The sequence below is a fragment of the Corvus hawaiiensis genome, chromosome 13 (genome assembly GCF_020740725.1).
Source record: "Corvus hawaiiensis isolate bCorHaw1 chromosome 13, bCorHaw1.pri.cur, whole genome shotgun sequence".
Taxonomy (NCBI): Eukaryota; Metazoa; Chordata; class Aves; order Passeriformes; family Corvidae; genus Corvus; species Corvus hawaiiensis.
In genome coordinates, this window is record NC_063225.1 from 20,273,665 (window position 1) to 20,301,395 (window position 27,731).

The window sequence follows — 27,731 nt, forward strand, 5'->3', positions numbered from 1 at the left end:
CGCCCTCCCGCGCTGCCGGTCCGTCCCCGCCGCGCCGCCGTACCCGCCTCCGCGGCCCCCCCGGCCCTCACCTCCGTCCCTCCCTCCCGGTGCGGTGCGGGAGCCAGCGGCGCGCCCCCGGTGCCCGGTGCTGTCTCCCTCCCTCCCTCACTCCCCGCCGCCATGCTGGCCGCCAGCGCCTCTCTCCTCCGCCGCTGCGCTGTCTCCGGCCTCCGCTCTGCCGTCCGCCGGCCCGCCGGCCCAGCAGGTGAGCGGCCGCACGCGTTTCCGTCCCTCCCGCCGCGATGCCGCCGCGGTTCGCCCCCGGGGTCCCGGCCCGGTGCGGTGTGAGGCGGCGGGGCCCGGCGTGTCCTTGCGGTGACCCTGCGGCCTAGCGCGGGCCGCCCCCGCCGCTCCGGCCGCCGCCACCGGGTCCCCCTCGCCGGTACCGGCTCAGGGGGCACCGGGCACCTCCCGCGGCTGCAGCGGGGGGCGGCGGCGCTTTCTCTGCAGCCCCCGCCAAGGTGACATTGATGGAGGGCAGCGGTGACCTCCGCAGCACCGAGGCGCCGGCCACCCCCGGGCCTGCTCCAGCTCCGCTCCAGCCCTCACCATCCTAATTAACACCCCAATTAATTTTATTTATAATATTAACACCTTATTAACGCCCCAGTTAATAGGGAAAGGAGGAGGACTAGCCCGAGGCAGCGTGGTGTGATGGTGGCCAGGGCTGGAAGACAGAGACTGCAGAGAACGCACTGTCTGTGCATCGCAATTAATAGCTAATTAACTTCTGCATCACAGTTAATAGCTAATTAACGGACACTAATAATGCTTGGAGACTTGTGTGTGCCTCTGCTGCGGCACGTGTGAGTTAAAACAGCTGCCTTAGGGAGCCTGTCGCTGAGTCTTTTTAAGTAATAAGCACAGGATTTCCTAGATGCTGCGTAAAACCTTTGGTCTTTTGCTATTTTAAATCCACTGAAAGTCTTTGCTCGCTGCTGCTTTGAGCTGCTGAACCCCGGCTGCTTGTGGGCCTCATTTCCAGCAGGCTCTGTGATCTTCTTTTCCAAAGTCTTGTGTTACAAACGTCCCACTTAAAACTGCTGCAACCCTTTTGCTTTCAGGTGGCCTTGGGGGGGTTGTGTTGCTGCAAAACCTTCCCTGTGTAGTCCCTGGGCTCCTCGTTCCCAGATTTTCAGTAAATTCATGTTTTTCTTCGTGTGTATTTTCGTTCTGTGCTCATTACCAGAGAAAACTGGCCAATTCCAGCCCTTGGAATGAAGGTTTAATATGTTTTTTTGTCATATTAGGTGATTTTAGGCTTCTCAGGCTCTTAATGCCTATTGAGTTCACTTTAAAGTAAAGGTACTTGCCCTTTGTTCTTCCTTGAGTTGGGAATCTCTGCTTGGATAACACACACGTCATGTGTGTGACAGTGACCTTGATGGACCCCGCTGAAACTCAGGGCAGAGGGACTGTCAGAGTCCAGTCTCCAAACACAGATATAAACGTTCCTGTGGAAAACACAGGGTGCAAAAGAACCGTAGCAGCAATTGAAAAACACACCCTGGAAATCCAGAGTTTTAATTCTTCTGGTCTGTATTTGCCTCCTGCATCCAGGGAATGGTTTTGTTGAGGAAAGACTTCAGATTTTGACTTAAAGATGGCATTTGAGCATTTCAGTTTAGGCTTTTATCCAGCTGAGATTTGCTGTAGGATTCTCCATGGGACTTTCTTTCTGTTTAGGAAAAATAAGGATTCTCCTTCAACCAGCTGAAACCTGAAGGGTTTTCAGCAGTGTTCTGGGAGCAGGAGCGTTTACAGAGCCCTGCTCTTGCTCTGAGCTCAGCTGTGCAGGTGATTTATTGCAGAAAGCAGGGTCAGAGGTCTGCTTTGGAGCTGGGGAAAGGAGGGGGAATTTCCCTACAGAAGCCAAAAGAGCATTTTAATTCTGGCTTGGCCTGTTATGTACTTTTCCATAGCTAAAATAAATAAAGCTATTTTTGTGCTTCCGTTGCATAAACCAGGATTGTAGCTGAAATGTTGGACCAGGTTAAATTTTGTTAAAAAAGCAGATTGCCTGCTAATTGGGCTGTCATTAATGAGACCAAAGAGAAGTGTATCAGCAAAAATACAACCCAGTTCTAGTTTGTTTTTTTTTTTTTTTAATAAAACTCCATAGTTGATCAGTGACAGTGGTTCATGCTGGGTTAAGAAAGAAAAAGTCAGGAGCTAAATTTGACTTCTGTGAAGCAGAGCTTTGAGCTCCAAGGTTGTATCTGATGGGCGACCTCTCTGCAAATATTAGTGGAGTGAGATTAGCAGTGGGGAAAGGAAACACCAGGCTTGTGGTCCTTTAGTTTAGTTCTCTTGGAGAAATGTTCCAACCTTTGTGGGGTAAAAAAAGACAAGTTCATCCAAAAAACCAGGAATTTGTGATAGTGCTGAGTGAAGAAATGAGTTAATAACCATATCAGACTAGTTTGTGCATTAGCATGCAATCTGCTTTGGTGATTAATTATCAAAAATTAATGCAGTTGCAGCCCTGAGATCCAGGAGTTTTCTCTTGGATAGACACAGAGTGACCATTTTTTTTCCTCCTCCAGCCCTTCTGTTGGAGGGAATATTTCTCATCCCTTTGCTTTTGAGAGCCTTTGTAGGAATTGCATGGAATTTTGTTGATGAAGGATGTGCATGTTGAAGCTTCTCTGGCTCACTTGGCCTTACAGAATACCAGAAAACCTCTTAGGGACTGGTATCCAGAGTTGATTTTTGTGTGTGTTACTCCTGCTCTGACCAGTGCTCTGGGAACACTTTGGAAGTCTGATGTGCGAAAAAACAGACACTTTGCCACAACATAAACCATGGTATTTAAGAACTTACATCCACCCAGTGCTCATCCAGGACTGATCCAGAGCGACTGTAACAAGGGAAATCCGTATTTTATGGCTTCTGGTTTCTTGGTCAGGACTAAAGTAGTGTTACTTCCCCTTTGCTCCAAGTTTGTTCCTTTTTTTCTGGATTCAGCTGTGCTTCCTGCCCACTGCTACTCTCACGGGTCACAAGAGTCAGATGAAGAATTCGATGCTCGCTGGGTGACGTATTTCAACAAGCCAGATATTGATGCCTGGGAGCTCAGGAAAGGTACGTTGAAGAACAGGGAAGCGTAACCTGCAGTAAATACACGTTTTGTGAACAGAAATAACAACTTTACTTGGCATTTTGCAGACTCCCAGTCCCTGAAAGTGTCCAAGGCCAGCTTGGACAGGACTTGGACTAACGTGGTCTCCAGGTTAACCAGGAGGTATCCCTGCCCATGACAGAATGGTGGACTAGATGATCTTTGAGGTTCCAACCCAAACTATTCCACGATTCTGTGATTTTAACACCTGGATGGGAGGGAGAGTAACGTTTGCTCCAAGGAGAGTGTGCTTGGGCTCTACTACGCTCATTTTTCTTCTGCCTTTGCAGTGGAGTTGCCAAGTTTTATTAAACTTCCCCAGTTAGGCCTTAAAAATGTGGTTGCATAAGCAGATAATTGGAGCCAGAGGATCATTCCAGCAGCACCTGGCTGACGAGGTGTTGGCTTTTTGTATCGGAGAGGAAGGGAATAGACAGCAAGGGGTTCCTTTTGAGGGCATGACAAGCTGGTTCCAAGTTCCCCATGTTGTTTCCTTGTCTCCACAGGCATAAACACACTGGTGAGTTATGACCTGGTCCCAGAGCCCAAAATCATCGACGCGGCTCTGAGGGCCTGCAGACGGTTAAATGACTTTGCCAGCGCTGTCCGCATCCTAGAAGTTGTAAAGGTGGGTGGAGCTGCTCTGTTCCCACAGCTAGAGCCTGGCAGCAGGGGAGTTTGCCCTGGCTTTTTCCTGCTGCAAAGGGAAACCACACTTTCCTGCTGTCAGAATCAATGGCTCTGTGATGAGCACGAAGCTTCCTGGCTTCCTGAGGGACTGAGTGCTGGGCTGGCTGGGAGCTGTAACTCAGAAAGCTGTCCTGGAAAACACCTTAAACCAGCTCCTTGAAACCTGAATCCAGCCTCCCCAGGGAGTTAAGAGAAGCCAGGGCTTTTATTTCAGCCCTAGAGGCCGGGAGCTCTGCTCTGCCACAAGCCAGGGCTGAGGTAGGAGGCTTTGGAGATATGCGTGTTGAAATAACTGAATTTTTTGGTTTTTGGGATTTTTTTCAGGACAAGGCAGGACCCCACAAGGAAATCTATCCTTACGTTATCCAGGAGCTTAGACCAACTTTGAGTGAACTTGGAATCTCCACTCCAGAGGAACTGGGCCTGGACAAAGCATAAACCTTGTTGGTAAGGTTTTATGTTGCTTCCCAGACTCTTGGCATGGGACTCCTGTACCCCAAAACCCCTGGTAAGACAGGATAGGCAAGACCTAATGTGCTGTAATCCCAGACTAAAATTAAGCCCTAAATAAAAATTCTCATGGAAGTGAAGCCTCTTAGCTCAGTTTCCTTAGGAGATGACCAGTGTCATATTCTTTTTTTAAATATTATGCTTAGAATAGAGGTACTGCATGTCAGACTGCTGCAAATAGTACTTGATTCTGGAACTCTTAAGTCCTGGGATACAGTGTCTCAGTGCCAGGGGTCCTGAATCAGCTGTGCTGGGAATGCAGTACCTGCATTTTTGAGCTGAGGGTCGTTAAAAAGGGCTTTGAGGGTAAGAGGGATGGGAATAACTCACTTGGGACCTCATGGAAACTTTGTGGAGATACTGGGCTGCTTCTTTAATGGCTTGGTTTTTTGCTGTTCTTTTCTATTCCAGGTGCATTACTCAAGCGTTTTACTGATGCTACCTGATTGTACACAGTCACCTGGAGAGACAAACCTTAAATCTTACCTGAAATAACTGCTTCCTTTATTGAGTCACAGTGTAAGTGCTGTGGAGTTGGGCCTAATAAAGGAAAAACGGGTTGGTTTGATGTGGTACCAGTGCCTCGTGTGGTTATTTCTTGTTGCTTTCACAGGGAAAAAGAAGGAACAAACCATAAACGTGCTCTTAGGAGCTTATAAATTGTTACTTACTCTGCAAAGCCTGTGTCCAGAGCCTTCCCAAGCACCTGGCTCCAGGAGGGGAAGAGAAGGAGCTGTTTGGAGGGCATGGCGACCTCCCTGTATGCACAGCTTTGGGGAGGAGGAGAACAAGGACTTGGAGGAGGCATTTCCCTGGGATGATGTCCGAAGCCTCAGACGTGGGTCGGAGGCTCCTGTTTGCGAGGGTCATGTCCTCACTGGCAAGGGGATCTGTTCTGGGATAGATACTGTCCCCGTTTTCCACCTCAGCTCTGGCCCAGGCAAGGGCTTGGGAAAGAAAAAAAAAAACAAAAGTGGGTGGGAGGAGAAGGGCACTACCTTGATTCTGTTGTTATTTTCCACCTAGAAGAGGGGAATTTTCTGGGCAAGCAGGAATTTCGTTCTGCACAGCGGGCTCAGGGCAAGAGCCGCTCGGGGCAGGATCCCCCGCGCTGCCGTCCCGCGGTGCCGCCCCACCGCGCATGCGCGGCAGAGGGGCGCGCCCTTTCCCCGCTTCCCATTGGCTGAGCCCCGCCAGCCCCGCGCTGCCATTGGCGGGCGGCCCGAGGGGCGGGGCCAGGGCCGGCCATGGCGACGGGCGGCGGCGGCGGAGCCGGGCCAGCTCCCGGTCCCGGTCCCGGTCCCGCTGCGAGCGGAGCCGGCGGCCGGCGGGGCCCGGGGGTACGTGCGATGTACGGGAGTGCTGGGGGTGCGGGACTGGGAGGTGAGCGTGGGGCTGTATGGGGTATGTGCATCGCGGCTATGGGGCTGTGTGGGATATCTGCATTGGGGGTATGAGGCTGAGGGGAGCGCGGGGCGATAGGGGGTACGTGAATAGGGGTGGTATAGGGCTGGGGTATGTCCGTGGGGCAGTATGGAGGGTACGTGACTAGGGGTGGTATAGGGCTGGGGTACGTCCGTGGGGCGGTATGGAGGGTACGTGAATAGGGGTGGTATAGGGCTGGGGTACGTCCGTGGGGCGGTATGGAGGGTACGTGAATAGGGGTGGTATAGGGCTGGGGTACGTCCGTGGGGCGGTATGGAGGGTACGTGAATAGGGGTGGTATAGGGCTGGGGTACGTCCGTGGGGCGGTATGGAGGGTACGTGAATAGGGGTGGTATAGGGCTGGGGTACGTCCGTGGGGCAGTATGGAGGGTACGTGAATAGGGGTGGTATAGGGCTGGGGTACGTCCGTGGGGCGGTATGGAGGGTACGTGAATAGGGGTGGTATAGGGCTGGGGTGTGTCCGTGGGGCAGTATGGGGTACGTGCATGGGGGTGGTATAGGGCTGGGGTGTGTCCGTGGGGCGGTATGGGGTACGTGCATGGGGGTGGTATAGGGCTGGGGTGTGTCCGTGGGGCAGTATGGAGGGTACGTGAATAGGGGTGGTATAGGGCTGGGGTATGTCCGTGGGGCAGGAGGGGGTACGTGACTAGGGGTGGTATAGGGCTGGGGTATGTCTGTGGGGCGGTATGGGGTACGTGCATGGGGGTGGTATAGGGCTGGGGTATGTCCGTGGGGCAGTATGGAGGGTACGTGACTAGGGGTGGTATAGGGCTGGGGTGTGTCCGTGGGGCAGTATGGAGGGTACGTGACTAGGGGTGGTATAGGGCTGGGGTGTGTCCGTGGGGCGGTATGGAGGGTACGTGAATAGGGGTGGTATAGGGCTGGGGTGTGTCCGTGGGGCGGTATGGGGTACGTGACTAGGGGTGGTATAGGGCTGGGGTATGTCCGTGGGGCGGTATGGAGGGTACGTGACTAGGGGTGGTATAGGGCTGGGGTGTGTCCGTGGGGCGGTATGGAGGGTACGTGAATAGGGGTGGTATAGGGCTGGGGTATGTCCGTGGGGCGGTATGGGGTACGTGCATGGGGGTGGTATAGGGCTGGGGTATGTCCGTGGGGCGGTATGGGGTACGTGCATGGGGGTGGTATAGGGCTGGGGTACGTCCGTGGGGCAGTATGGAGGGTACGTGAATAGGGGTGGTATAGGGCTGGGGTACGTCCGTGGGGCAGTATGGAGGGTACGTGAATAGGGGTGGTATAGGGCTGGGGTACGTCCGTGGGGCGGTATGGAGGGTACGTGAATAGGGGTGGTATAGGGCTGGGGTATGTCCGTGGGGCAGTATGGAGGGTACGTGAATAGGGGTGGTATAGGGCTGGGGTACGTCCGTGGGGCGGTATGGGGTACGTGCATGGGGGTGGTATAGGGCTGGGGTACGTCCGTGGGGCGGTATGGGGTACGTGCATGGGGGTGGTATAGGGCTGGGGTACGTCCGTGGGGCGGTATGGGGTACGTGCATGGGGGTGGTATAGGGCTGGGGTACGTCCGTGGGGCAGTATGGAGGGTACGTGAATAGGGGTGGTATAGGGCTGGGGTATGTCCGTGGGGCGGTATGGGGTACGTGCATGGGGGTGGTATAGGGCTTGGGGGGTGTCTGTAGGGCAGTATGGGGTGTGTGCACAGGGGGTATAGGCCTGGGTATGTGTGGGGGGCAGTATGGGGTATGTGTGGGGGGCAGGATAGGAGCAGTAGAGCGGGGAGAGTTCGTCTTTCAGAGTTACCCGCATGGAGGCACAGTGCTGTATACAGTGTGTGTGTATATATATACGTATGTACACACCCACACAGGTGTATCAGCTGGCTAGGGAGGGGTATGGCACATCCAGAGGGATCTGGGGGGCCGCTGCCTGCCCAGTTACTCCCACGATAAGGCTCTGCCCTGCTAATTCCGGCTTAAGACACTGGGGCTAATCCTGGCTGTGCTCTCCGATCGTCATCCCAAGTCCTCTGCCTTGCTCCTTTAATTCCACATCCCTCCTGTGCCAGCTCTGATTTTCCCTCTATTTTCTTCATTACTCCTTATGTTTGTGGAGGTTTTTTCCTCCCTCTTGACCTCAGGAGCGCTGGTTCTCCTGGACAATAATTGGATAAAAGGAGAAGCTTGAAAGGCTCAAACCCCAAATTAAAATAAGCTATCCTTACATTTGTGTTTGATTAACCTTTCAGTAAATCTCCTCCACCACCTTTTCTCAAGTATTACTGCAGCTAGGCTTGCACAGGAACTGATGGTAACTACCTGTGCTTTTAATTAGCATCACCATTCCCAAATAATCCTTTCATCTGCTAATAGATCTCCTTATTCCTTTTCCTCTGCCTCCTCCTGGGCTGGGGAGGAGGAGCTGTCCCCCCTGCCAGCTGACCTGGGGACAGATTCCCTGCTGACCTTGAGCTCCCAGGAATGCTTGGATGCTCTGAGATGCCTCTGCTTTACTTCATCTACATGGAGAGATGCTAAATATGCTTATTTCACCTTTTTTTTTAGCTGATTTGGGCTGAAAAGAAGAGGCTGAACAAAGGGACAGATGTGGTGGAGAAAAGGGGTCCATACATCATGAGCAAACCTCCTTCCATTCAGGCCAAGCTGAGTAAGTGATGCTTGGTGGACTCTGCCGGGATTTTGGGAGTCATTTCCACCTCTCTGCCAGAGCTGGAGTTACCAAAAGCCCTTTTATTCCTTGGTGGGATAAAACCTTTATAAAAACCCAGAGGTTGGAAAGCACTGCCCTGTGCCCATGCTCACGTGCAACACGCTCCTCACCCATTCCCCAAAGGAATGTGCTTCCCTTTGGGAGCACTTGGGAATTTTTATCTCTGTCCCTGTGCTTGGCTTTCAGAGAGGCAGCGGGAGCTGGCAAAGGCAGCGCTGCGAAGGCAGGGGCTGCTGGGGGGACCCACTGCCCTGAAACCGACTCCTAAAAGGTCTGATCCCTTCTTCCTATTCCCAAAATGTATTCTTCACTTTTCTTGGGGAGACTGGGAACTCAGAGGATTAAAAAGAAGAGTTCAGGACCTTATTCTGCTGGCTCTGTTTGGCCAGGAACATCCAGTATAATAAAATATAGTGCTTTTCTCTTTATTTTGGGGATGATTTGGTGGTATGGATTTATTTGGCTATCCTGGAGTTTAGCTGGTGGTGCCCCTGGACAGTGCCTGGGTGGGAAGGAGTGGGATTCCTGCCCTGGCTCCTCAGCCTGTCAGCTCCATGGATGTGTTTCCACGTAAAACATCTGTCCTGGTCTCACTCCTCTGCTTTCCGACAGGTCGGTGAAGTTTAACAAGGGCTACACAGCGCTCAGCCAGACAGCTGATGAAAACCTGGTCTCCCTCGACTCAGACAGGTGAATATCCCAGGATTTTGGGTAAATAGCCCACGATTTTGAGGATGGCAGTGCTCACAGATGGCTTTTTTGGGGGGATGATTTTCCTTGTCACTTGTAGAGCATCCCTGATGGCACTGGGCACCTCAGAGCAGCGAAACGCTCCTGTAGTCCCAGATTTCACATATCCCTTGGGGTTGCACTGCCAGCTCCTTTTCCCCCCTGAATTTCCCTTATCTGCATCCTGAAGTCCCCATTTCCTGGCCAGCTCTGTTTCTTTTTTCCCTTAGTGACGGGGAGCCAGGATCCAGGTGTTCCTCAGGATACTCCTCCGCTGAGGCAAGTGCGGGGCTTTGACTCTGACACTGCGGGGTCCCCACGGGCTCCCTTGTTCCCCTGACCCCTCGAGGCTCTGCATAGGGGCTGGAAGCGTCACCCCACAGAGCGTGGATGTGTGTCCATCCCGCAGAGCCCCGCTTTGTCCCCCGCAGCAGGTGAACCAGGACCTGAGCCGGCAGCTGCTGCAGGACGGGTACCATCTTGACGAGGTCCCCGATGATGAAGACCTGGATCTCATTCCCCCAAAACCCGCGGCCTCCTCTTCTTGCCCCTGTTGTTTCGGAGAAAATCTCTCCTGCGTGATCCAGTAGCTGCACAAGAACAGGTCAAAATCCAGCACTTTTTTTGTCCCGTGGGATGGCTGTTGGGTGTCCAGGTCCCACGCCAGGACGGTGACACGAGGACTGAATGATGCTGCTCATGGCAGAGACCAGCTGACCCCAAAGGACTTCTCCTTACACTCAGCAATATCAGGGAGAGGTGGCACAGGGACATTTTGGTGACCTGGATGGGACCTGGCACTTGGCTGGGGTGGGAAGGGAGGACAGGCAGAGCCCGGCACCTCCATAGGGGTATAAAGGGAAGGATTTGGGAGTTTCTGGGGTTGGAGCTAATGGCTTATTCCCATTCTCCTCAACGCTGCTTTGATGGTGAGGCACAGCCCAGACCCCCTGTCCCAGCTCCCCACAGGGCTTGGAGTTGGCGGGGCTGGAGAGCCTCCCTGCTGCAAACCATAAACGCTGCCTTAAACCATGGTCCTGCTCTATGACACAGAGGACAATCAGCTTCTTATACAGAATCCTTATTTAAATATTTCATGTCAAGAGACATGAACTGGTTGGGTGGGGGGCACATTTGTTTTTGTATTTTACTTGTAAAAGGGAGCGCTCAATAAACTGGATCTCATTACTCAGAGGGGGTGCTGGTGCTGTGGGGGGGAACTCCTGTTTTCCTTCCTCACATTTTACCCCTTTCCTGTGCCTGAGGAGCAACGGGGGGTCGCAGCCAGTGTTGGGGGGATTCTGGAGCTGCTCCCAGCCTCTCTGGCCCCTTCCATCCTCCTGCTCCCCCCAGCACGCTGCCTTTTGCCAGGGACAAAGTCACCTCTTTATTCACAGCACTGGAGACTCTCCCGCTCCATCACCCCCCCACGCAGCCCCCTTTTACAGCCAGGGAAGGGTGACACTGGCTGCCATCAGCCAGGCTTGGGAAGAGCCCACCAGAAGCAGCAGAAAGCCTCAGCCTGCTCTGTGCCACATCCAAGGAGTCGATCCATGGGCGTGCTCTTTCTATACATCAGGGCTGGTTTGGGGATTTAATAGGTGGAGGGAAAACTTTCAAGCGAGAAGACTTTGCCCACACCAGTTTCTATCTATTCAAACATGGAGTGATGTGGAGGAAGTGTCCCAGGTCCTGCTCAGAGGAGGCAGCAGGCTCGGAAGAGCAGCATCCCATCGGGTGAGGAGAGGTGGAGGGAGATGCTCTCGTTGGCCGAGATGAAGAGCACAGAGCCACGGTGCAGGGACATCTCAGAGGCTGCAGCTGTGGAGGTGCCCACGGCTGTCCCTTGGATCACCAGCAAGATGCTGGCAGAGTCCATGGCAGAGATGAGGTACAGCTTGATGGAGGCAGGGATCTGCCAAGGGAAATGTCACTGTGGCTGCAGTGTCCCTCAGCTTTCCTCCTCCCTGGAGAGCTGGAAGGGGGTTGTCCCCATTCCCACCCCTTTGCTGTGCCTGCAGCAGCCCAAGCCCAGGACAGTCAAGTCCTCCTCCTGGTTCTCCCTCTGCCCAGAACTGCTGGAGAAGGTGAACAGGCTCCAGGCAGAGGGAACAGGGAAAGGATAAAGAGCCAAGCAGCCCATTATGCCTGAGCATCCCTCCCTCCTTGCCGGGACACTAATTACAAAGGGGAGAGAACCCCAGCCAGCACCGGGGTGTCCCATCTGGAGCCCAGCCGGTGTCCCCAGCGCGGATCTGTCATCGCTCACCTCTATCCTCATGATGGTGAAGTCTGGCACGGGTGGGTCATAGAGGTAGACATTGGGATCGAGCTGGCTCTGTGCAGCCGGGAAGATCTTGGAGCTGCTGGGTGCTGGTGTGTAGTTGAGCATCTCACACAAGGTGAGCACATCGATGAACTTGGGGGTGAGCCCAGCGCGCACCGTGTTATCCGAGCACGCCATGATCTCCACGCAGTCTGTGGGGACAAGGCAGTGCTGTCAGCCCACCCCAGCCCTTCCACACGTTCCCACAGCCAGTCCGTGCAGGATGCTGGGTTAGGAGAGCCCCCCCGATGCTCACCTCCATGCAGGTAGGCGTGGGGCTCGTTGGCTCCCAGGAACATGGCCTCCCCTGGCTCCAGCCTCACCAGGTTCAGGAAATAAATGGTGAAGCAGCCGATGTCCCCCGGGTACTGGGAGTGCAGCCGCAGCAGCAGGTCCCCGTTGCTCCCTGACGTGTCCTTCCCTTCCGCCGCTGTGCAGGAAGAGACCAGGCCCAACATGGGGAGGGAGCTGGGGGTGCCCCGGCCTCTCCCCTAAACACAGCCCCTCGAACCAGTTTGGGGTGTCACAGCCAGGACTCACCTTCCTGGGAGATCCTCCTCACCAGCATGTTCAGCTGGTCCACAAAGAACTTCTTTTCGCTCTTCATGAGGCGGGTGAAGCACACGCGGAGGGCGGCCGAGACCCCGCGGGGGTCGTCGCTCCCACTGCGCTCCAGCTGCTCTGCTGCCACCTCCCCGATCAGCGCCCGCAGCTCAGGGACGTCTGCAGGGCCAGCCCCAGTCAGAGCCAGTCCCCCACCCCAGGGGAACGCAGCCCCAGCACCCCCATCCCAGGGGAGAACAGCCCCAGTCAGAACCAGCACCCCCATCCCAGGAGAGCACAGGGACCATCCCCACACTGAATCCCATCCCGGGGGAGCACTGCCCTCGCCCTGAACTCCATCCCGAGGGACCACAGCCCCCATCCACACCCCAAAGCCTAACCCAAGGGAGTACGGCCACCATGGCCACCCCAAGGGAGCACGGCCCTCATCCCCATCCTGAGCCCCATCCCAAGGGAGCATGGCCACCATCCCCATCCTGAACCCCATCCCAAGGGAGCATGGCCACCATCCCCACCCTGAGCCCCATCCCAAGGGAGCACGGCCACCATCCCCATCCTGAGCCCCACCCCAAGGGAGCATGGCCACCATCCCCACCCTGAGCCCCACCCCAAGGGAGCATGGCCACCATCCCCATCCTGAACCCCATCCCAAGGGAGCACGGCCACCATCCCCACCCTGAGCCCCATCCCAAGGGAGCATGGCCACCATCCCCATCCTGAGCCCCACCCCAAGGGAGCATGGCCACCATCCCCACCCCAAGGGAGCACGGCCACCATCCCCACTCCAGGGTCTGACCACGCACCCTCCATCCTTACTCTGAAGGAAGGAGACAATCTCCTCCACAGGCCGGAAGCCACACATGCCCTCGAAGGGGGTGAGGGCGATGGCCATTTCGGGCTTGTGGTTGGCATCGGGATAGTGCTCAGGGAACTGGGCGTGGAGTTTCGCTGCCAGCTCCTGGAGAGGGGGGAAAGGAGCTGGGTGACCTCCCCAGGGACACGGGGTCCAGCTGGGCTGCCCATCCGGGGCTCTCCCTACCTTGTTGGGGTGCGCCTGGACAGACAGGGCGGTGTTGACCGACAGCACCTTGAACAGGAAGGGCAGCTGTCCCTGGAAGGCGTCCTTCACCTTCGCCCCCAGGCAGGCAGGGTTGTCGGAGATCCACTGGCCCAGGGTCTTTTGGGGGATGCGGTTATCCCGGATGAGGGCATCACCCCGGGGGTGTGTGCCCATCCACAGCTGCGAGACACCAACAGACAGATGGCACCCTGAGCTGGGCAGCCAAGGCGGATGACTTGGGCTTTTCCAGAGGCTGCTTGGCCCCGGAGATGATCCTTGGCAGCTCCCTCGGGGGCTGAGTCATGCCGGGCTTCTCTCCAACCCAGGCACCCCCCAGGGGACATGGGACAGCTGGGGGTCAGCATCACATCCTGATAGGACACAGGATGGTGAGAGCCGGGTGGGACGAACACAGGGATGGACACACTGATGGGACGGAGACACGGACAGAATGGACACACAGACACACTCACCTCCGCGTAGGGCTGGTCAGGCTGGATCTGGACCAGGGGGTCACCACTGGCCACCAGCTTGGCCACCTCGCTTTCCAGGCCCACCTTCCCCCAGGAATAGTTCTGCACCACGCAGGAGAGGGGGAACACTGCGGGAGGGAAGTCAAATGTTAGCAGGGCACAGAAAGAACCCCCCCAAAATCCTCCCGGACACCCCCAAAGCCCCCGGGGCAGGGTGAGAGGGTGTCAGGGAGGGAGAGGACCACGGGCTTGGGAGGAGAGAGTGTATGGGGGGGATGATTTTCAACAATCACACGGCGATTTGGGGGTGCTCGGGCCGGGAGCAGGCGTCACGGGCCCACTGCCCCATCGCCCCGGGGGGGTCCTGGTGGGGGGGGTCCCCATCCCCGTGGCCCAGCCGGGAGCCCCCATCCCCACCGCGGGCGGTGGGTGCCCGGTGCCCCGTGCCCCGCTCACCCCGGATCTCCGCCATGGCTCGGCCGGGCAGGGCCCGCCCCCCTCCCCTTCCCCCTCCCCCTCCCCTCCCCCGCCGCCTATAAGCGCCGCTGTGACGTCACGCGGCCACGCCCACAGGGTTAACCCCGCGCGAGCTGTACGCGCCGCCGTGACGTCACGCGGCTCCCGGTCACGCGGCTGCCCCGGAAGCGCCAGGAGCGGCGGAGGCGGGAGCGGAGCGGAGCGGACCGCGCCCATGTCGGGCTTCGACACCAACCCGTTCGCCGACCCGGTGGACATCAACCCCTTCCAGGTGGGCGCGGGGCGCGGGCGGCCCCCCCTGGCCCGGCCCGGCCCCCCGTACCCCGCACGCCGGGACGTGGCACTGACTGAAGCGCCGCCGGCCAATGGCGGAGCCGCTGCTCCGCGCCGCGCCCAATCAGCGCGAGGGGGCGGGACCAGGGGGGGCGTGCGGCGGCCGCGACCCTCGGCCCCGAGGGCGGCCCGGGACCCCCTGCCCGAACCCCCACCCGGACCGGGGGTCCCGCTCCCCTTCGCTGTCCCCCAGCTGTGGCCGGAGGTCCTGTCCCACTCCTCTGCACGCCCCATCCTCCTGCCCGCCCTCCCGCCGGGGCCGGGGGTCCCGCCTCCCTTCCCTGTCCCCCAGTTGTGGCCGGGGGTCCCGCTCCCCCTCCCTGCATCCCCGTCTGGCCGGAGCCGAGGGTCTCGTGTCCCTTCTCTATCCCCCTTCCCCGGGTCCCCCTCTAGCCCGGGCCGGGGGTCCCGTCGCCCTTGCCCAGCTCCCCGCAGGTCACCCATGAGCGGCCCCCGCGGTCCCGCCCGCTCTGTGCCCGGACCAGGCTGCTCCTCGCCTCGAGGAGGGGCCTCCCACCACCTTTGCAGCCAGGCACGGTCCCCCCTCACCTCCACAGGCAGTGGGGAGAGGGTTTCCTGCCTCTCAGGATGCACAGCAGCTGTGAGTGCCTGAGCTGTGGGCTTGTTCAGAATAGTCCATTGCTGGAGCTCTCTTGGTCGTGCTGCCTGGTGGTCTGGTTGTCCGCTGGCTCTCTCTGGGTCTGTTTTTAAGGTGCTTCAGCTCTTAAGAGTGACTTCCTAAGGCAAAGCTGTGGATTTCATGGCTCAAAGCAGGAGATTCCTGTTAAGGTCACTGAGGACTTGGTCTGTGTTCACTGGGTTTCTTCTCTCTGGGATTAACCTCTGCAAATTGGGGTCATTTATGCAGGGAGTTGGCCTGGAACGGCCTCTGGGACACAGTGCCTGTGCGGTGGTGTGAAAATCAGTGTCTGGCCTTGGGCTCCTGTCTGTGAGCTCAGCCTCACCTCTGCTGCTTGGCTGGGATGTGACCCACAGGAAGGAGTGTTTTCCTGACCATGGATTTCTTTGTTGGTGAAGCTGAGTCTTTTGAGGAATCAGAGTGAAAAAATTCTTTCTCTTCTTCCTCACTTTTATTTTAACATGGTCTTGTGACTCTGAGGAATGGGAAGGGTTGGGACGATTGTGTTCCTCTGATGTTTGTTCTGAGGGGTGGAATATATTGCTGTTCATGGACATGGGATTTGTTGTTGCGGCTCTGAGGAAGTACATATTCCTAGAATCACAGAATTGTTTGGGTTCGAAGGGACCTTAAAGCTCATCCAGTCCCGCCCCCTGCCATGGGCAGGGACACCTCCCACTGTCCCAGGCTGCTCCAAGCCCCAATGTCCAGCCTGGCCTTGGGCAGTGCCAGGGATCCAGGGGCAGCCACAGCTGCTCTGGGCACCCTGTGCCAGGGCTCCACCTCCCTCACAGGGGAGAATCTCCTAATATTCAATCTGATCTCTGTCAGTTTGAAGCCATTCTCCCTTGTCCTGTCACTTCAGGCCCTTATAAAAAGTCCGTCTCCATCTTTCTTGTCATCTCCCTGTGCTTTGTGCACATTAAAGCTGTCCTGGTATCTGACAGAACAGGGCCGTGCTCACTCTTTATTCACTGTTCAAACAAAAAGAGGTCGAAGGTGATTTCCAGCTGGTAACTCCCATGTCAGGCTCACTTCTTAAGGACGACTAACGTATGTCCCACCCTGGATTCCCCTGTGACGGCTCTTTGCAGCTCATCTGCTCCTTGTGGAAGGTTCTGTAGCCTCCTTTCAGGACTGTGAGGTTTTGTCTTGCCTTTTTTTTTTTTTCTAAGAAAAATCCCCCAGTCCCCAGCAGCTGGTTGTGAAGAACTTTTGACTGCTGCTTGCTGGAGCCTCGAAGCCTTGTTGGTCTGATTTGAAATGCAATCCCAGCCTGTGGGACAGCCTGTTCCCTGCCAGGGGCTGGACCCAGGTGTTGGCTCTGTGCTGGGGTGACAGTGTCCCACTGACACCCCCTTCCACGTGCTCTGGAAGGAGCAGAAGCATCCTCACCCTCCCAGCCCTGCCACGCTGGTGGATCTCTCTTGCCGCAGCACCACGGTTGTCCCTCCTTGCTGGGGATCCCCAGATCCTCCAGTCCTGACGTGACCAGGATCTTTGCCTTTTTGGGAGACTTTGTTCATGCTGTTTGTTAAGCTTTGTGTAAAATAAGCTGCTTTGATCCTGTTAAAAATATCTCTGGCTTCTCTGTTACTTATTGTAACCAGTTAATGAGAGATGATTAACTTCCTTCCTTTATCTAGTAACCTGCTGGAAATGGCAGCTGTCTCCAAAACTTTGGTCCAAGCCTCAGACAGAGCTGGAAACTTCCATCTTTTTCAGAGATACCAATAATAAAATCCTCAAGATTTCTCTCGGTGCATCTTCCAGGCAGTGGCAGCACTCTGAGTCTGCAGGACTGGTTATATTTGGGGCAATCCTGTGATATTTTGACAACTGTGTTAAGTTCCAGGTGATTCTAGGTTGAGCTCTTTTTCCTTGATCTCATCTAAAGAGGCCTCTCATTTTGTTTCTTTAATCCGTGGGAACAGAAGGAAAAGAAAAAATAGAATTTCTTGCACAAACCTGTTGTATCCAAACCTTTCGGCAGCGCGACAGCAGCTTCCTATTTGCTGCATTTGAAAATAGTTTTAATATTCATGGCAGTGCAGTTTGCTTGAGATGTGGAGTTACTCTGTTCTGGGGGCATCTGAAGCCATGAAAAAATGGCATCACACGTCCCTGGCACTTGAGGAAGTGCTGGTGGAAGGGCAACAAATGAGATCTGCTCGCTGGCATCCCGCAGGTCGAGCCATTGATTAGTGAGCTTTGTGGCTGGACACACCTCCTGTGGCTCCGAGCGGTTCTGAATTCAATCCCTGTCTCCTGATCTCTTCCAAGGACCAGGCCCACGCTTGTTTCAGGAGGCTCAGCTGCCTTTTGCTGCGTAGCTGGCAGAAAATAACTGTAAAACATGAAGTTTGTGGGCACCTCCTCGTATCTCTGCGTTCCTGGTGCTCGCTCATCCCGCACGCTGCCTGCTCCGGGCTCACGGAAGCTGCTGCCTGTGTATCACCCTCTGCTTTCCTTCCTGCCCTACCCAGGCACATGTCCAAACACTTCAGCTTTGTTGCACATTCCCTCCTCTTTGGGTTCCTATTTTAGACACACTTGCACAATAGCAAGCGAGTTAAGCCGAGCTGCTGTGCCTTGGCCTTACGGCCTCATTAAGTGATTTTTTTTAAAGCTGTGCAGTGGGATGAGAGCTTGTCTGCCTTGGGAGTCAAACCGTGGTGCAGCTGAAGCAGTGGTGCTGCTCTCCCTGCCTTTGGAGAGCCTCCCGCTTTCTTTTGGGGTGGAAGTGAGCCCAGGGAAGTAAAATGTGTGTTTTACGGTGGTACTGTAGCATTCCCCCTTATTCCTGAGCGCTTTCCTGCCAGCCTGACCACCCGGGCTCTCCAGAGGGTCATGCAGCTTTCACTTTCCACCTCCCATGCCATGAAGGGAGTTTCTCTTCCTTGTGCAGTTGTTTTCTGCTGGACTTTAGTCCAGCTGGGGCTCACATGTTCTGGACTGAAGAGTTTGTGCTGATGTGCAGCACGGTCGTGTGTGAGGGGAAGGGTCAGCTTGTGCTGACAGCCCTTATCTCTGCACAGCTGAAGCTTCCAGAGGACTCAGGAGCGAAACAAAAGCACGTTTGATTTCCAGCATGGCAGTCCTGCCGGTTCTTCCCACTTTTTGCAGCCCTTCCTCCCCGAGCAGCATCCGAGTGCTCCGAAGGCGCCGTGCCTCAGCCCGGGGTGATTCACAAACGAGTGCGACCTGTTGGCAGGGAGTGCCTGCCATGCAGGAGCCAGGGAGCTGCTCGTCAGCTGCTCCGTGTGCATCCTGCTCGGCAGAAGGCTGCGCTAGAACCCCGGGAATGGCTCCAGAGGGCTTTTCCTGCAGCGCGCCGGCTCCGGCAGCCCCTGCACGCCTCGGCGCAGCCTCGGTTGCTTCTCACCCCATTAAGCACTAAATTACGAGGACTGGTCTGGACACTCGAGTTGCTGAGGGAGGGATAAGGAGCCACTTTTTAATTTTCTGACCCACACCCAGCTCTCGGGTTGCCAGGCAGGAGGATTGCTGAGTTCAAAAGGGCCTTGTTTCTGGAATAACTGCGGAGAGGAGCTCCAGAGGGCAATGTCTGGCTGTCCGAGAGGAATTTCTGCATGGAAAGCAGTGTGTAGAAAAGAGGAGATAGAAACAGCTGCGTGCGTTGCAGGTGAGGGCAGAGAGGTGTTCTCAGAGGTGCAGAGAGCCTGTTTTTAAACATCAGAGGATTTGATGGAGACAAGTGGGAGGTGCTGTGAGCAGAAGTGAGAGCTGTTATGCCAGCAGCATTAAAACCTCCTTAAATAATTGGTGTCACACCTCCAGCTCAATTTTCCTGAGTGTTTCACTTCTCCTGAGCAATCATTGGCATTTTAGCTTGCTGGCATCTCTCAGCCAGGATCAGTCATATCTAAAACCTCATTTTGTGTGGCTCTACTGTACTTTGTGGCTCCATGCTTGCTTTGTGAGGCCCAGCAACCTGCTGATCTGGATGAATCCAGATCCCTGGAAATTAGGAATAACTCGCTGTAGGTGAGCAGAAGTAACCTGCACAAAGCACGCTGTGGTTGTTCAGACATACCTCTTGGCTGAACAGGAGATTATTTCTGCTCACAAATCTTGCCTTGCTGGTAGTCACCTCCTTGGATATTTAAATTCCATGCCAGCCAGGGCCATCCCCCTGTGGCAGGGATGTGTTTCACCACCTCCAATTCCCAGCTAACGAGCAGATGGAAGGCAGGCAGCACAGATAGGATGGACCTGATGTTCTTAAAGGCCTTTTCCAGACTGGACAATGTAATGCTGTAAGTGATAATACCCTGTATGCAATGCTGATTTATCCTTGTGCTCTCTCCCTCCAGGACCCCTCGGTGACACAGCTCACAAACACCAGCCAAAGTGGCTTGGATGAGTTCAACCCCTTTTCCGAGAGCTCCCAGCTGGTACGTGCCACGTGTCTTTGTGCTCTGCGTACCTGGTGGTGGTTTTAGTGGTGTAGAAGTTCCCTTGATAGGCGCAGCTTACAAAAAGAGGGATTCTCAGCTGATTTCCCCGTGGAATGTGGCTCGTGGCACGCAGGAGCGGGCAATTGCTCCTGCAGTGGAGCACTAATAAGCTCCCAGCCGGAGCTCTCCACTGGCGTGGAACAGCTCCTCTCCAGCTGGCTGCTGACTCGCAGGGAAGCCACGTGAAGTGTGAAGGGGAAGATGGTTTGTGGCAGGACACAGCAGGATTTATTTGGTCCCTGGGCTGGGAGCTGAGCTGTCCCGGCAGTGCCGCTGATGGATGGCTGGGAGAGCCTCATCCGTATTCCCTGGCTGCTGCCACGAGCCAGGTGGGAGGAGGGCAGGAAGCCGGGATTTGTGGTTTAAACAATTCACCAAGAGCCTGCTGTGTTTCTCCTGCCATGTTTTTACCTGGTTGCCTTGGTCTCTGTGCAGACGAATGCGGCGCGGACGACGCCGGCGGCGCAGCCCTCGGGCCACTCGCAGCCGGCCGTTCTGCAGACGTCTGTGGAGCCCACTCCACAGGTAAGGCCCTTCTCTGCTGCCTTCCCAGCCTCCACGAGCTTCCAGGGCCTCTGGGAGTACAGGGCAGCGGGGTTCCCCGAGGTGGTGACTGGGAAGCTTGCAGGTGATCTTTCCAGCTTGCGGTTGCGAGGCGGATCTTTATAGGGAATACACTCATGCAGTCCTTCTTCTATCTCCTTCCCTGTCCCTCTGGTGGCAGAGCTCGCTTTGCCTTGTGTCCTGTTGGCTCTGGCTTCCCTCTGGAAACCCTGGAATGTATCCTGCTAATGCTTTTGGCTTCGTTCTGGTGTCTGGTCAGACACGCTCCGTGCCAGGAGCATAAATCCAAGTACCTGACTGCCAGGACCACCCTCATCCAAAGAACTGAGGCTGCTGGGAGAAAGAATCATTCCTCAGAATACCAAACAGGTAGAAGAGATCCTTAAGAGGTGTGGTAGGCAGCTGTCTTGCCCTTCTTCTCCAAGCTGGCAAGGGAATTGTCCTGGCAAGCCCAGGAGCCCTGCTCACCACTCTTGTGAGGTGCTCAGAGCAGTGAGGTGAACTGAGGGGTAGAAGAAGCTGTGCATAAGCCTCCTGAGGGCTCTCCCAGCCCTATCCCCCTGCAGGATAACTTGATTTTGTCCTCCAGTGGCAGAATCAAGACGTCTGAGGCTGAGCTTTCATGTCACCCTGTGCCCTGCTTCCCTCCCAGCCTGGCACCTGGTGGTGCCACCGCAGCCCGGCCCCGGGCAGGGCTGACCCCTCTGATCTCTCTGTCTCCTCTCCAGGCCGTGGCTGCAGCGGCACAGGCAGGGCTGCTCCAGCAGCAGGCAGAGCTAGAGAGGAAGGCTGCTGAGCTGGAGAAGAAGGAAAGGGAGCTGCAGAGCCACGCAGCCAGTATCGACCGTGAGTACTGACTCTGCCCGCCCTCCCTGGGGGCCCAGGGCAGCCTGCGTTGCTTGGTTTGCCAGGAGAACTCCAGTCCCCCTGTGGCAACCCTTCTGGGACAGTGCCTGGCATCCCACAGCTTCCATGATGGGAAGGCAGCTCAGAGGTGGGGTGCTGGAGGCAGCTCTGCTGGGTCCCCGCCCTCGAGTGTGCTCTGAGCTGCCTTTCACCACCAAAAGCTCTCAGACACCGATCTGTCCCCGTGTCAGAGCTGGTGAGCGACACTGCCCCGCTGAGGCTTCTCACTGAGAGCAGCAAAGCTCTTCTTTTCAGCCTCAAGGCTCTCTTAACTACAGGAACCCAATATTTCCCCCTAATCTTGGTTTGAAGTGGCTGAATCTGGGCGTGCAGGGCTGAGGGATGGTGGTTGTGATGGCCCTTTGGCCAGTGCAGCCGAGTTCTGCCTCCCTCAAGGGAAAACCCCCACACACGGCTGGTCTGCCAGCAGTTTATCCCGTTCCTGCTGTGCTGCCTGCTCAGCCGTAGGAACTGACCACCCCCCAGGCTCTGCCAAGGGTTTCATGGATGAATTAAACAATAGCTGGACGGCTGCTTGGAAATTCTGGGGTGTGAATTAGTCTTTCGGCGAGAGAAGAGCAAGTGAAGAGCTGCTCCTTCCTCCCTTCCACAGCGAGGCAGAACAACTGGCCGCCTCTTCCCAAGAACTGTCCCATCAAGCCGTGCTTCTATCAGGATTTTTCCGCAGACATCCCAGCTGACTACCAGCGGATATGCAAGATGCTCTATTACTTGTGGATGTGTAAGTTAATGGCTCGAACAACAGTCAGAATCCTTTCTGAGGAGGTTCTGTGTGAAAACCTTGAGCTCTGTCACACAGTGAATTCTGGTGGTGTTGTCTGCAAGGCTAAAATCGTGCTTCCCTCCTTTCTTATGAAGGTAAATGTGAAGAACCCCAAATTTATGCTTTGGGAATAGCTCGTTCATGACAGAATTTTAATTGTTTAATGGAGGCTGGAACAGCTATTTAAGATTTGGCCGTAAGCATCAGGGTCAGATGAGCTTCTTAGGTCAAGCTCTGTTTCCTCTCCAAGGGGGGCAGGGAAATTAGATGGCCCAAAGTCACCTTAATTTCTGCAGCTCTCCCTGTGTTCAGTGAGAGGTTAGGGATGCCTTGGAGTTCACAAGAGCTTGCTGATGTTTTTTCTCTCTCTCTCCCACCCCGAACAGTGCATTCCATCACCCTGCTCCTGAACCTGCTCGCTTGCCTGGCGTGGTTCACAGTCGACAATAGCAGAGGAGTAGACTTCGGTCTCTCGATTCTGTGGTTAATTTTATTCACCCCTTGTGCCTTTCTCTGTTGGTACCGACCAATTTACAAGGCTTTCAGGCAAGTGCTGGGTTTTTTTCTGTAACGGGGATGTATCTCTCAGTGGGAGGAGCTTTGGGTCTATCTGCTCCCATCGTGTATTGCCTGCAGGATTTTTCCAGCTCTTTGCATCATTAGATAAACCCAAACCACTATGTTACTAAACATATTAGATCTGTCTGATAGAACTTAATTATGGTGATCCTTTTTCATCCTGAAACCCAAGCCTAGGCAGACACAGGGTGCTTTTGATTCATTTTTTATTCGCTTTGTTCATTTCTGAGACACTGTTTGGTACATTGATGTTGGGCACGCTGCATTTGTGGAGGGAACTGCCTTCACCCCATTCTGCACTGGGCAGAGTGTTGGATTTGCAGTGGACACATTTGGGTGCCCAGTTCCTCTCCAGATCACCTCTCCTCAGGAGCTCTTCCCTGGAGAAAGGAGTTCACTGAAGTTGTTCCCCTCCTCTTGGAGCAGGGACTCAGTGCAGGGATCACGGGTTTCACTCCTGCTGCCATCTCTCCCGCAGGTCTGACAGCTCCTTCAGCTTCTTCATCTTCTTTTTCGTCTTCTTCTGCCAAATAGCAATCTACATCATCCAGGCTGTCGGAATTCCTGGCTGGGGAGACAGGTAAGCTTGGCTTCGCTGCCTGCCGTGCCACAGATCCTTTTTCTCACCAGGGCTGTGACTGGCAGGAGCTCTGGGGCCTGTTTCTGACAGCTGCCTGTTCTTTCTCCTGTGGTTTTCCTCTCTCAGCCCAGGCACAGCCGTGGCAGGTCCCAGCTGGGCCGCCTCCCTGCTCTGCTCTTCCCATCCTAATCCCAGCAAAGCACGTTCCTTGGTGGCTTCGGTGCAGATGGGACTGCGTGAATTACTTGGATGTTGGGAAGGAATCCTTACCCATGAGGGTGGGGAGGCCCTGGCACAGGGTGCCCAGAGAAGCTGTGGCTGCCCCATCCCTGGAAGTGTCCAAGGCCAGGTTGGACAGAGCTTGGAGTGACCTGGTCCAGTCAAAGGTGTCCCTGCCACCCTGCCACTTCCAACCCAAACCATTCTGTGATAACTCTTCCATGCCTCTTCTGTCACCTTCTCCCTCACTCAGCACAGATCATATTTGCTCCTCTAGTGTGAACCAGACCTGCCTTGTTTAAACTGGAGCCTTCCCTGCGAGGTGTGTGGGGCTGAGGGATCTCTGACCTGAAATCCGGGTACTGCTCAGCTAGATACTGCTGCCACCAGCCTGACTCTGTCCCCAAACTCTTCCTGAATTTCCCTGGAGTGTGTTGGTGGTGGGCTGAGATAAGCAGGGAGGGTTTTAGCCTCGCCCTTTCTCGGTGACATTGTCCAGAAGGGTGAGCCTGGGCTTCTGGAGTGGGTCCAGCAGCCTCGTGTCAGCAGCTGTGCCCTGCAGGGAGAGCACAGCCTTTCCTTTCGCCTTGCTGCCCTGGCTGCAGCTCCGATTCCGCAGTTAGGGAGTACAGGGAAAAGGTTAGCAGCCCGTGGTGGTTCTCCCGAGGGGAAGCCTTCAGGTGGGAGCTGCTGTCTATTTTTGCCCGCTGCCTGCAGAAGGGCTCGTGGGCAGAGCTGTCCCTGGCCTCCCCCCGCTGCCTGAGTCACGGGGAGGGGGTACTCCGGGTTTAGTCTGGCTTGGAGAGGCTGCCTGGAGCTTTCTGCTCCGTTTCCTCCCGCCAGACAGCGTGGATATTTTTGGCTGCAGTGCATGGTGTGCCTTCCCACTTCCCTGAGCCGCGAGAAGCGGTGCCACACGTCGGATGGGACCCTTTGGCTCGCTCCGTTCCCCCTCTCCTGGTGGCACACGGCTTGCTTGGTTTAGCAGTTGGAAAGGTTCCTTTCTCCAGCACCCAGGAAGGTGTTCGGAGTGAGGTGTCTTGGTATTTTCAGCCGCAGCCAAGCGCTGGTAACTCCTTGAGTTCTCCCTGCCCCTTCCCTTCAACAGCTCCCAGTGTCTGTAGCTTAGAGTTGTGGAATCACAGATTGGTTTGGGTTGGAAGGGGCCTTAAAACTGATCATATTCCACTCCCCTGCCAAGGGACACCTTCCACTATCCCAGGCTGCTCCAAGCCCTGTCCAACCTGGCCTGGGACAGTTCCAGGGATGGGGCAGCCACAGCCTCTCTGTGCCAGGGTTTCACCACCTCCATCCCTTCCTGCCTCTTCCTCCTGCTCCCAAGCCTTACATCCCTGTCAGGGTGACACACAGGTCCGGGCTCCAGGCCTGCCAGCTGATCCCTTCCAATTTAGCTGTTCTGGCCTATCTTTACCCCACTTGGCTGAATTTTGAGAAGGTGACCGTGGAAGTCACTGTTGGCGCCAAGGGTATTGATTTTGCTGCCTGAGGGGAGGGCACAGGGCTGGAACATGGGTGGGATGAGCACAATCCTCCTCTAACAATGCTGATGGAAACTCCATCCCCAAAACAAGGCCCTGGATGAGCTCCAGGCTCCTGTTTCCACAGCTTGTTATCACTCCCCTGTAACCTTCCCCTGAAGCACGTGTGGGTGCCTGTCCCTCCTGTGCTCCATCTGGTGCTGTGCTGGAACGCTGTCCATGCTCAGCCCGCTCTCCTCTCCCTGCCAGCGGCTGGATCGCGGCGCTGTCGGAGGTGCATGGGAACCTGGCCGTGGCGGTGATCATGATGGTGGTGGCAGCGTTCTTCACGCTCTGCGCCGTCCTCTCCCTCTTCCTCCTCAAGCAGGTGAGTGGCTTGGAGGCCAGCAGAGCTCAGGCTGCTCCCAGGGGTCCTGGGTTTGACGCCTCCATTCGCCCGTCTGGGAATGATGATGGGATCGGGGCACTGATGGGTCAAGAGGTTTTAATTAGTACTTTTGCTTGTGCTTCCTGCATCGGTGCCAAATTTCTTGGACACTCTTGAAGCAGGAAGGAGCCTCCCTTTGGAGCTGTAGAATCATGGAGTGATTTGGGTTGGAAGGGACCTTAAAGCTCATCTTACTCCCCCCACCCCCGCCAAGGGAAGGGACACCTTCCACTGTCCCAGGCTGCTCCAAGCTCAGTGTCCAGCCTGGCCTTGGACACTGCCAGGGATCCAGAGGCAGCCACAGCTGCTCTGGGCACCCTATGCCAGGGCCTGCCCATGCTCACAGAGAAGGATTATTTCCTGATACCCCATCTAACCCTGCCCTCTGGCAGTTTCAGACCATTGCCCCTTGTCCTGCCCGGAGCTGGCAGAGCAGAGGTGGCCGTGGCTCTGTTCAGGATCCAGGGCCTTTCAGTCACTGCTCCCACAGCGTTGTGGGGCTGGTCAAGCCCTGATGGGATCCCAGCGAGTGCCTTCCCACTGGCTCCTAAGCACAGCCCTCCTCCCTCCTCCTGCCTGACCACAGCAGGGCAGGATTTCTGCAGGCACAGCAGAACTGGAGCTTGAGGGAAGGCGAGGACAGCCTGGGCTGATCCTGTTTGTGTTGGTGCTCCCTTCTTTTCTCCTCCTTTTATCTCGAAGGAAATACCTGATGCTGTTGGCACCTTCAGGTCCTGCCCTCCAGTAAATGCTGGGTTAAGTCTGTGCCGTCACAGCGCGGGGAGTTTTGGGTCTGAAACCAGCGATTTTGCCGAGAACTCCGCATTTTACAGCAAATGAAGGTCTCCTGCAATCTGCAGCACCCCGTGCTGGGAGCGATGGAGCCACTGGCTCCAGCCCATCCTCTGCAGCTGCCAGGGTGGATGGTGCCATGGTTAGCAGCAGAGCCAAGGAAAAGCCCGGGGTGCGCAGCAGTCCCACGGCCAGGCGCTGGTCGAATTCATTCCTTCCCTCCCCTTTCGTTCCCAGGTGCATTCCCTGTATCGGCGCACAGGAGCCAGCTTCCAAAGGGCCCAGGAAGAGTTTTCCCAAGGCATCCTCACCAACAGGAGCTTCCAGAACGCAGCGGCCGGGGCGGCCTCCTCAGCTGCACAGAGTGCTTTCCGGGGAAACTAGCCCTTCCCAGGAAAACCAGCCCTTCCCAGGCTGCCTCCCTCTCGCTTCCTCTGCCCTCGTCTCCCCAACCTTCATTTTTTTTTTTTTTTTTTTTTTCTAAAAATGCACTTTTTGGGGGTACCATGTGAGCTCTGTGATGCCAACACTCCTGATGAGAAGAGGTTTTTTGGCTTCAGCTGAGCTACGGTTTTGATGATTGGTTTTCCCTGTCTTGTTTTTGGGTGTGGGGACATGGGGGAAGACATTCTCTGAGGCAAATATTCCTCTCTCCAGGACCTTCCGGGTGTTTGTCTATTCCTCCCCTCACTCTGTCTGTAGCAGGAAGATGAGGGGAAGCAGGTTTTTGATTTTAGTCTCTCTCTTCTCTCGGCCTTTGCTACGAAGAATTTGATTATCTGCTGTTTTGGGAGGGTTTTGTAACGTGCATGTAGTTTATGTCGTTAATTTTAAGAACAGAAACTGTACTGTTGGTTTATTACACTCACACAATGCTGTATTTTGACCTCATAACTGCTCGGCTTCCTGAGAGCCAGAATAACGTGGCATGAAGGAAAATCTGGGAGCAAGGGGGAGTGTGGGGGGATGTATTTCTCCTGGTCCCCCCAGGGCTCATCCCTTGCTTCCATGAGGATCCTGCAGGTGACAGCCCTGGGCACAGAGAGGGGGAGAAGGGATCAGTGGGGGCTGAGTCTTCTCAGTGACTCAAAACCAGGGCAGGGAGGGGAAAAGGGATTTTGGTTTAGCTCCCAGCTCTGAGTTGGGGCAGCTGAGGACACCGGGCCACACAGTGCCTGTGACGCCCTTCTCCAGCTAACCTTGAATGAGTCTTTCTCCGGGAAGGCTCCTCCCTGCCTTCCTCCTCACGAGTTTAATATTTTTTTAGCTGGGAAGGAACTGGTTTGATGTGTGTTCAGCTGCAGCCCGAGGTGGGATGTCCCTTGGGATGCGGGTGAGGCGCAGGGGTGGATGGGGGCAGATTCGCACCTCTCCCTCCTTCAGCCCCGTGTTTTGGGTGTCGGGGAGGGGGTTTAATGCAAATTTGGCTTTGTGGTGCCCCTTTGCCAGGATGGGGGTTGTATTAGGCCCCCATCCTTTGCTGGCCAGGGGCGGCGGCGGGGGGGGCGCTGGGATACAGAAATCAGCATTTTTACACCCTTTTCCTCCTCTACTGTTGGGTTTTTCTCCCCGCGTCTGATCTTTTAATGTGTAAAAAATTATTAATAAAAAAATGTTCACGTGGTCCAGACACGGTGCCCGTGCCAGGGGGAGGGGGCGTGGCCACCGCGGCTGGGGGCGGGGCCTGGGCAGAGGGGGCGGGGCCATGGCGGCGGGGGGCGGGGCATGCGCGGTAACGACTCGGGTGTGGGCGTGGCCATGGCCACCGGGGGCGTGGCCATGACTG

The 27,731-nt window shown here is 55.7% G+C and overlaps 4 protein-coding genes across 4 annotated transcripts; 3 read left to right on the top strand and 1 right to left on the bottom strand.

Annotated features, from left to right (window-relative positions):
* The first annotated feature begins 5 nt into the window (after positions 1–5).
* Positions 6–4,938, top strand: LOC125332734 (cytochrome c oxidase subunit 5A, mitochondrial). Its single transcript, XM_048317968.1, has 5 exons — positions 6–247; positions 3,010–3,126; positions 3,670–3,791; positions 4,178–4,300; positions 4,775–4,938. Exons 1-4 carry the CDS (start codon positions 163–165, stop codon positions 4,289–4,291), a joined length of 438 nt encoding a protein of 145 aa, XP_048173925.1. The 5' UTR covers positions 6–162; the 3' UTR covers positions 4,292–4,300; positions 4,775–4,938.
* Positions 4,939–5,610: 672 nt separating this feature from the next.
* On the top strand, positions 5,611–10,433 carry FAM219B (family with sequence similarity 219 member B). Its single transcript, XM_048318173.1, has 6 exons — positions 5,611–5,703; positions 8,347–8,449; positions 8,699–8,783; positions 9,125–9,202; positions 9,472–9,520; positions 9,673–10,433. The coding sequence occupies exons 1-6, from the start codon at positions 5,611–5,613 to the stop codon at positions 9,829–9,831; spliced, it is 567 nt and encodes a 188-aa protein (XP_048174130.1). The 3' UTR covers positions 9,832–10,433.
* Positions 10,434–10,821: 388 nt separating this feature from the next.
* MPI (mannose phosphate isomerase) lies at positions 10,822–14,172 on the bottom strand. The gene is made up of 8 exons (XM_048318172.1): positions 14,121–14,172; positions 13,665–13,792; positions 13,171–13,371; positions 12,948–13,089; positions 12,108–12,290; positions 11,824–11,997; positions 11,511–11,719; positions 10,822–11,156 (listed from the first exon to the last, which is right to left on the bottom strand). Exons 1-8 carry the CDS (start codon positions 14,134–14,136, stop codon positions 10,938–10,940), a joined length of 1,272 nt encoding a protein of 423 aa, XP_048174129.1. The 5' UTR covers positions 14,137–14,172; the 3' UTR covers positions 10,822–10,937.
* A 96-nt stretch (positions 14,173–14,268) lies between these two features.
* Positions 14,269–27,575, top strand: SCAMP2 (secretory carrier membrane protein 2). Its single transcript, XM_048318048.1, has 9 exons — positions 14,269–14,412; positions 19,452–19,532; positions 20,031–20,120; positions 20,888–21,005; positions 21,679–21,807; positions 22,236–22,395; positions 22,907–23,008; positions 24,976–25,093; positions 26,183–27,575. The coding sequence occupies exons 1-9, from the start codon at positions 14,356–14,358 to the stop codon at positions 26,327–26,329; spliced, it is 1,002 nt and encodes a 333-aa protein (XP_048174005.1). The 5' UTR covers positions 14,269–14,355; the 3' UTR covers positions 26,330–27,575.
* The last annotated feature ends 156 nt before the right edge of the window (positions 27,576–27,731 follow it).

Coding starts and splice junctions, on each gene's coding strand:
- SCAMP2 (XM_048318048.1), top strand. CDS start 14,356: ATGTCGGGCTTCGACACCAACCCGTTCGCCGACCCGGTGGACATCAAC. Junction 22,396..22,906: donor CCAATTTACAAGGCTTTCAG/GCAAGTGCTGGG, acceptor TCTCTCCCGCAG/GTCTGACAGCTCCTTCAGCT. Junction 25,094..26,182: donor CCCTCTTCCTCCTCAAGCAG/GTGAGTGGCTTG, acceptor TTTCGTTCCCAG/GTGCATTCCCTGTATCGGCG.
- MPI (XM_048318172.1), bottom strand. Junction 13,372..13,664: donor CTGACCAGCCCTACGCGGAG/GTGAGTGTGTCT, acceptor GGTGTCTCGCAG/CTGTGGATGGGCACACACCC. Junction 11,998..12,107: donor GAGGAGGATCTCCCAGGAAG/GTGAGTCCTGGC, acceptor CTTCCTGCACAG/CGGCGGAAGGGAAGGACACG.
- LOC125332734 (XM_048317968.1), top strand. CDS start 163: ATGCTGGCCGCCAGCGCCTCTCTCCTCCGCCGCTGCGCTGTCTCCGGC. Junction 248..3,009: donor CCGGCCCGCCGGCCCAGCAG/GTGAGCGGCCGC, acceptor TTCTGGATTCAG/CTGTGCTTCCTGCCCACTGC. Junction 3,127..3,669: donor TGCCTGGGAGCTCAGGAAAG/GTACGTTGAAGA, acceptor TTGTCTCCACAG/GCATAAACACACTGGTGAGT.
- FAM219B (XM_048318173.1), top strand. CDS start 5,611: ATGGCGACGGGCGGCGGCGGCGGAGCCGGGCCAGCTCCCGGTCCCGGT. Junction 5,704..8,346: donor GCGGCCGGCGGGGCCCGGGG/GTACGTGCGATG, acceptor CTTTTTTTTTAG/CTGATTTGGGCTGAAAAGAA. Junction 8,450..8,698: donor TTCCATTCAGGCCAAGCTGA/GTAAGTGATGCT, acceptor CTTGGCTTTCAG/AGAGGCAGCGGGAGCTGGCA.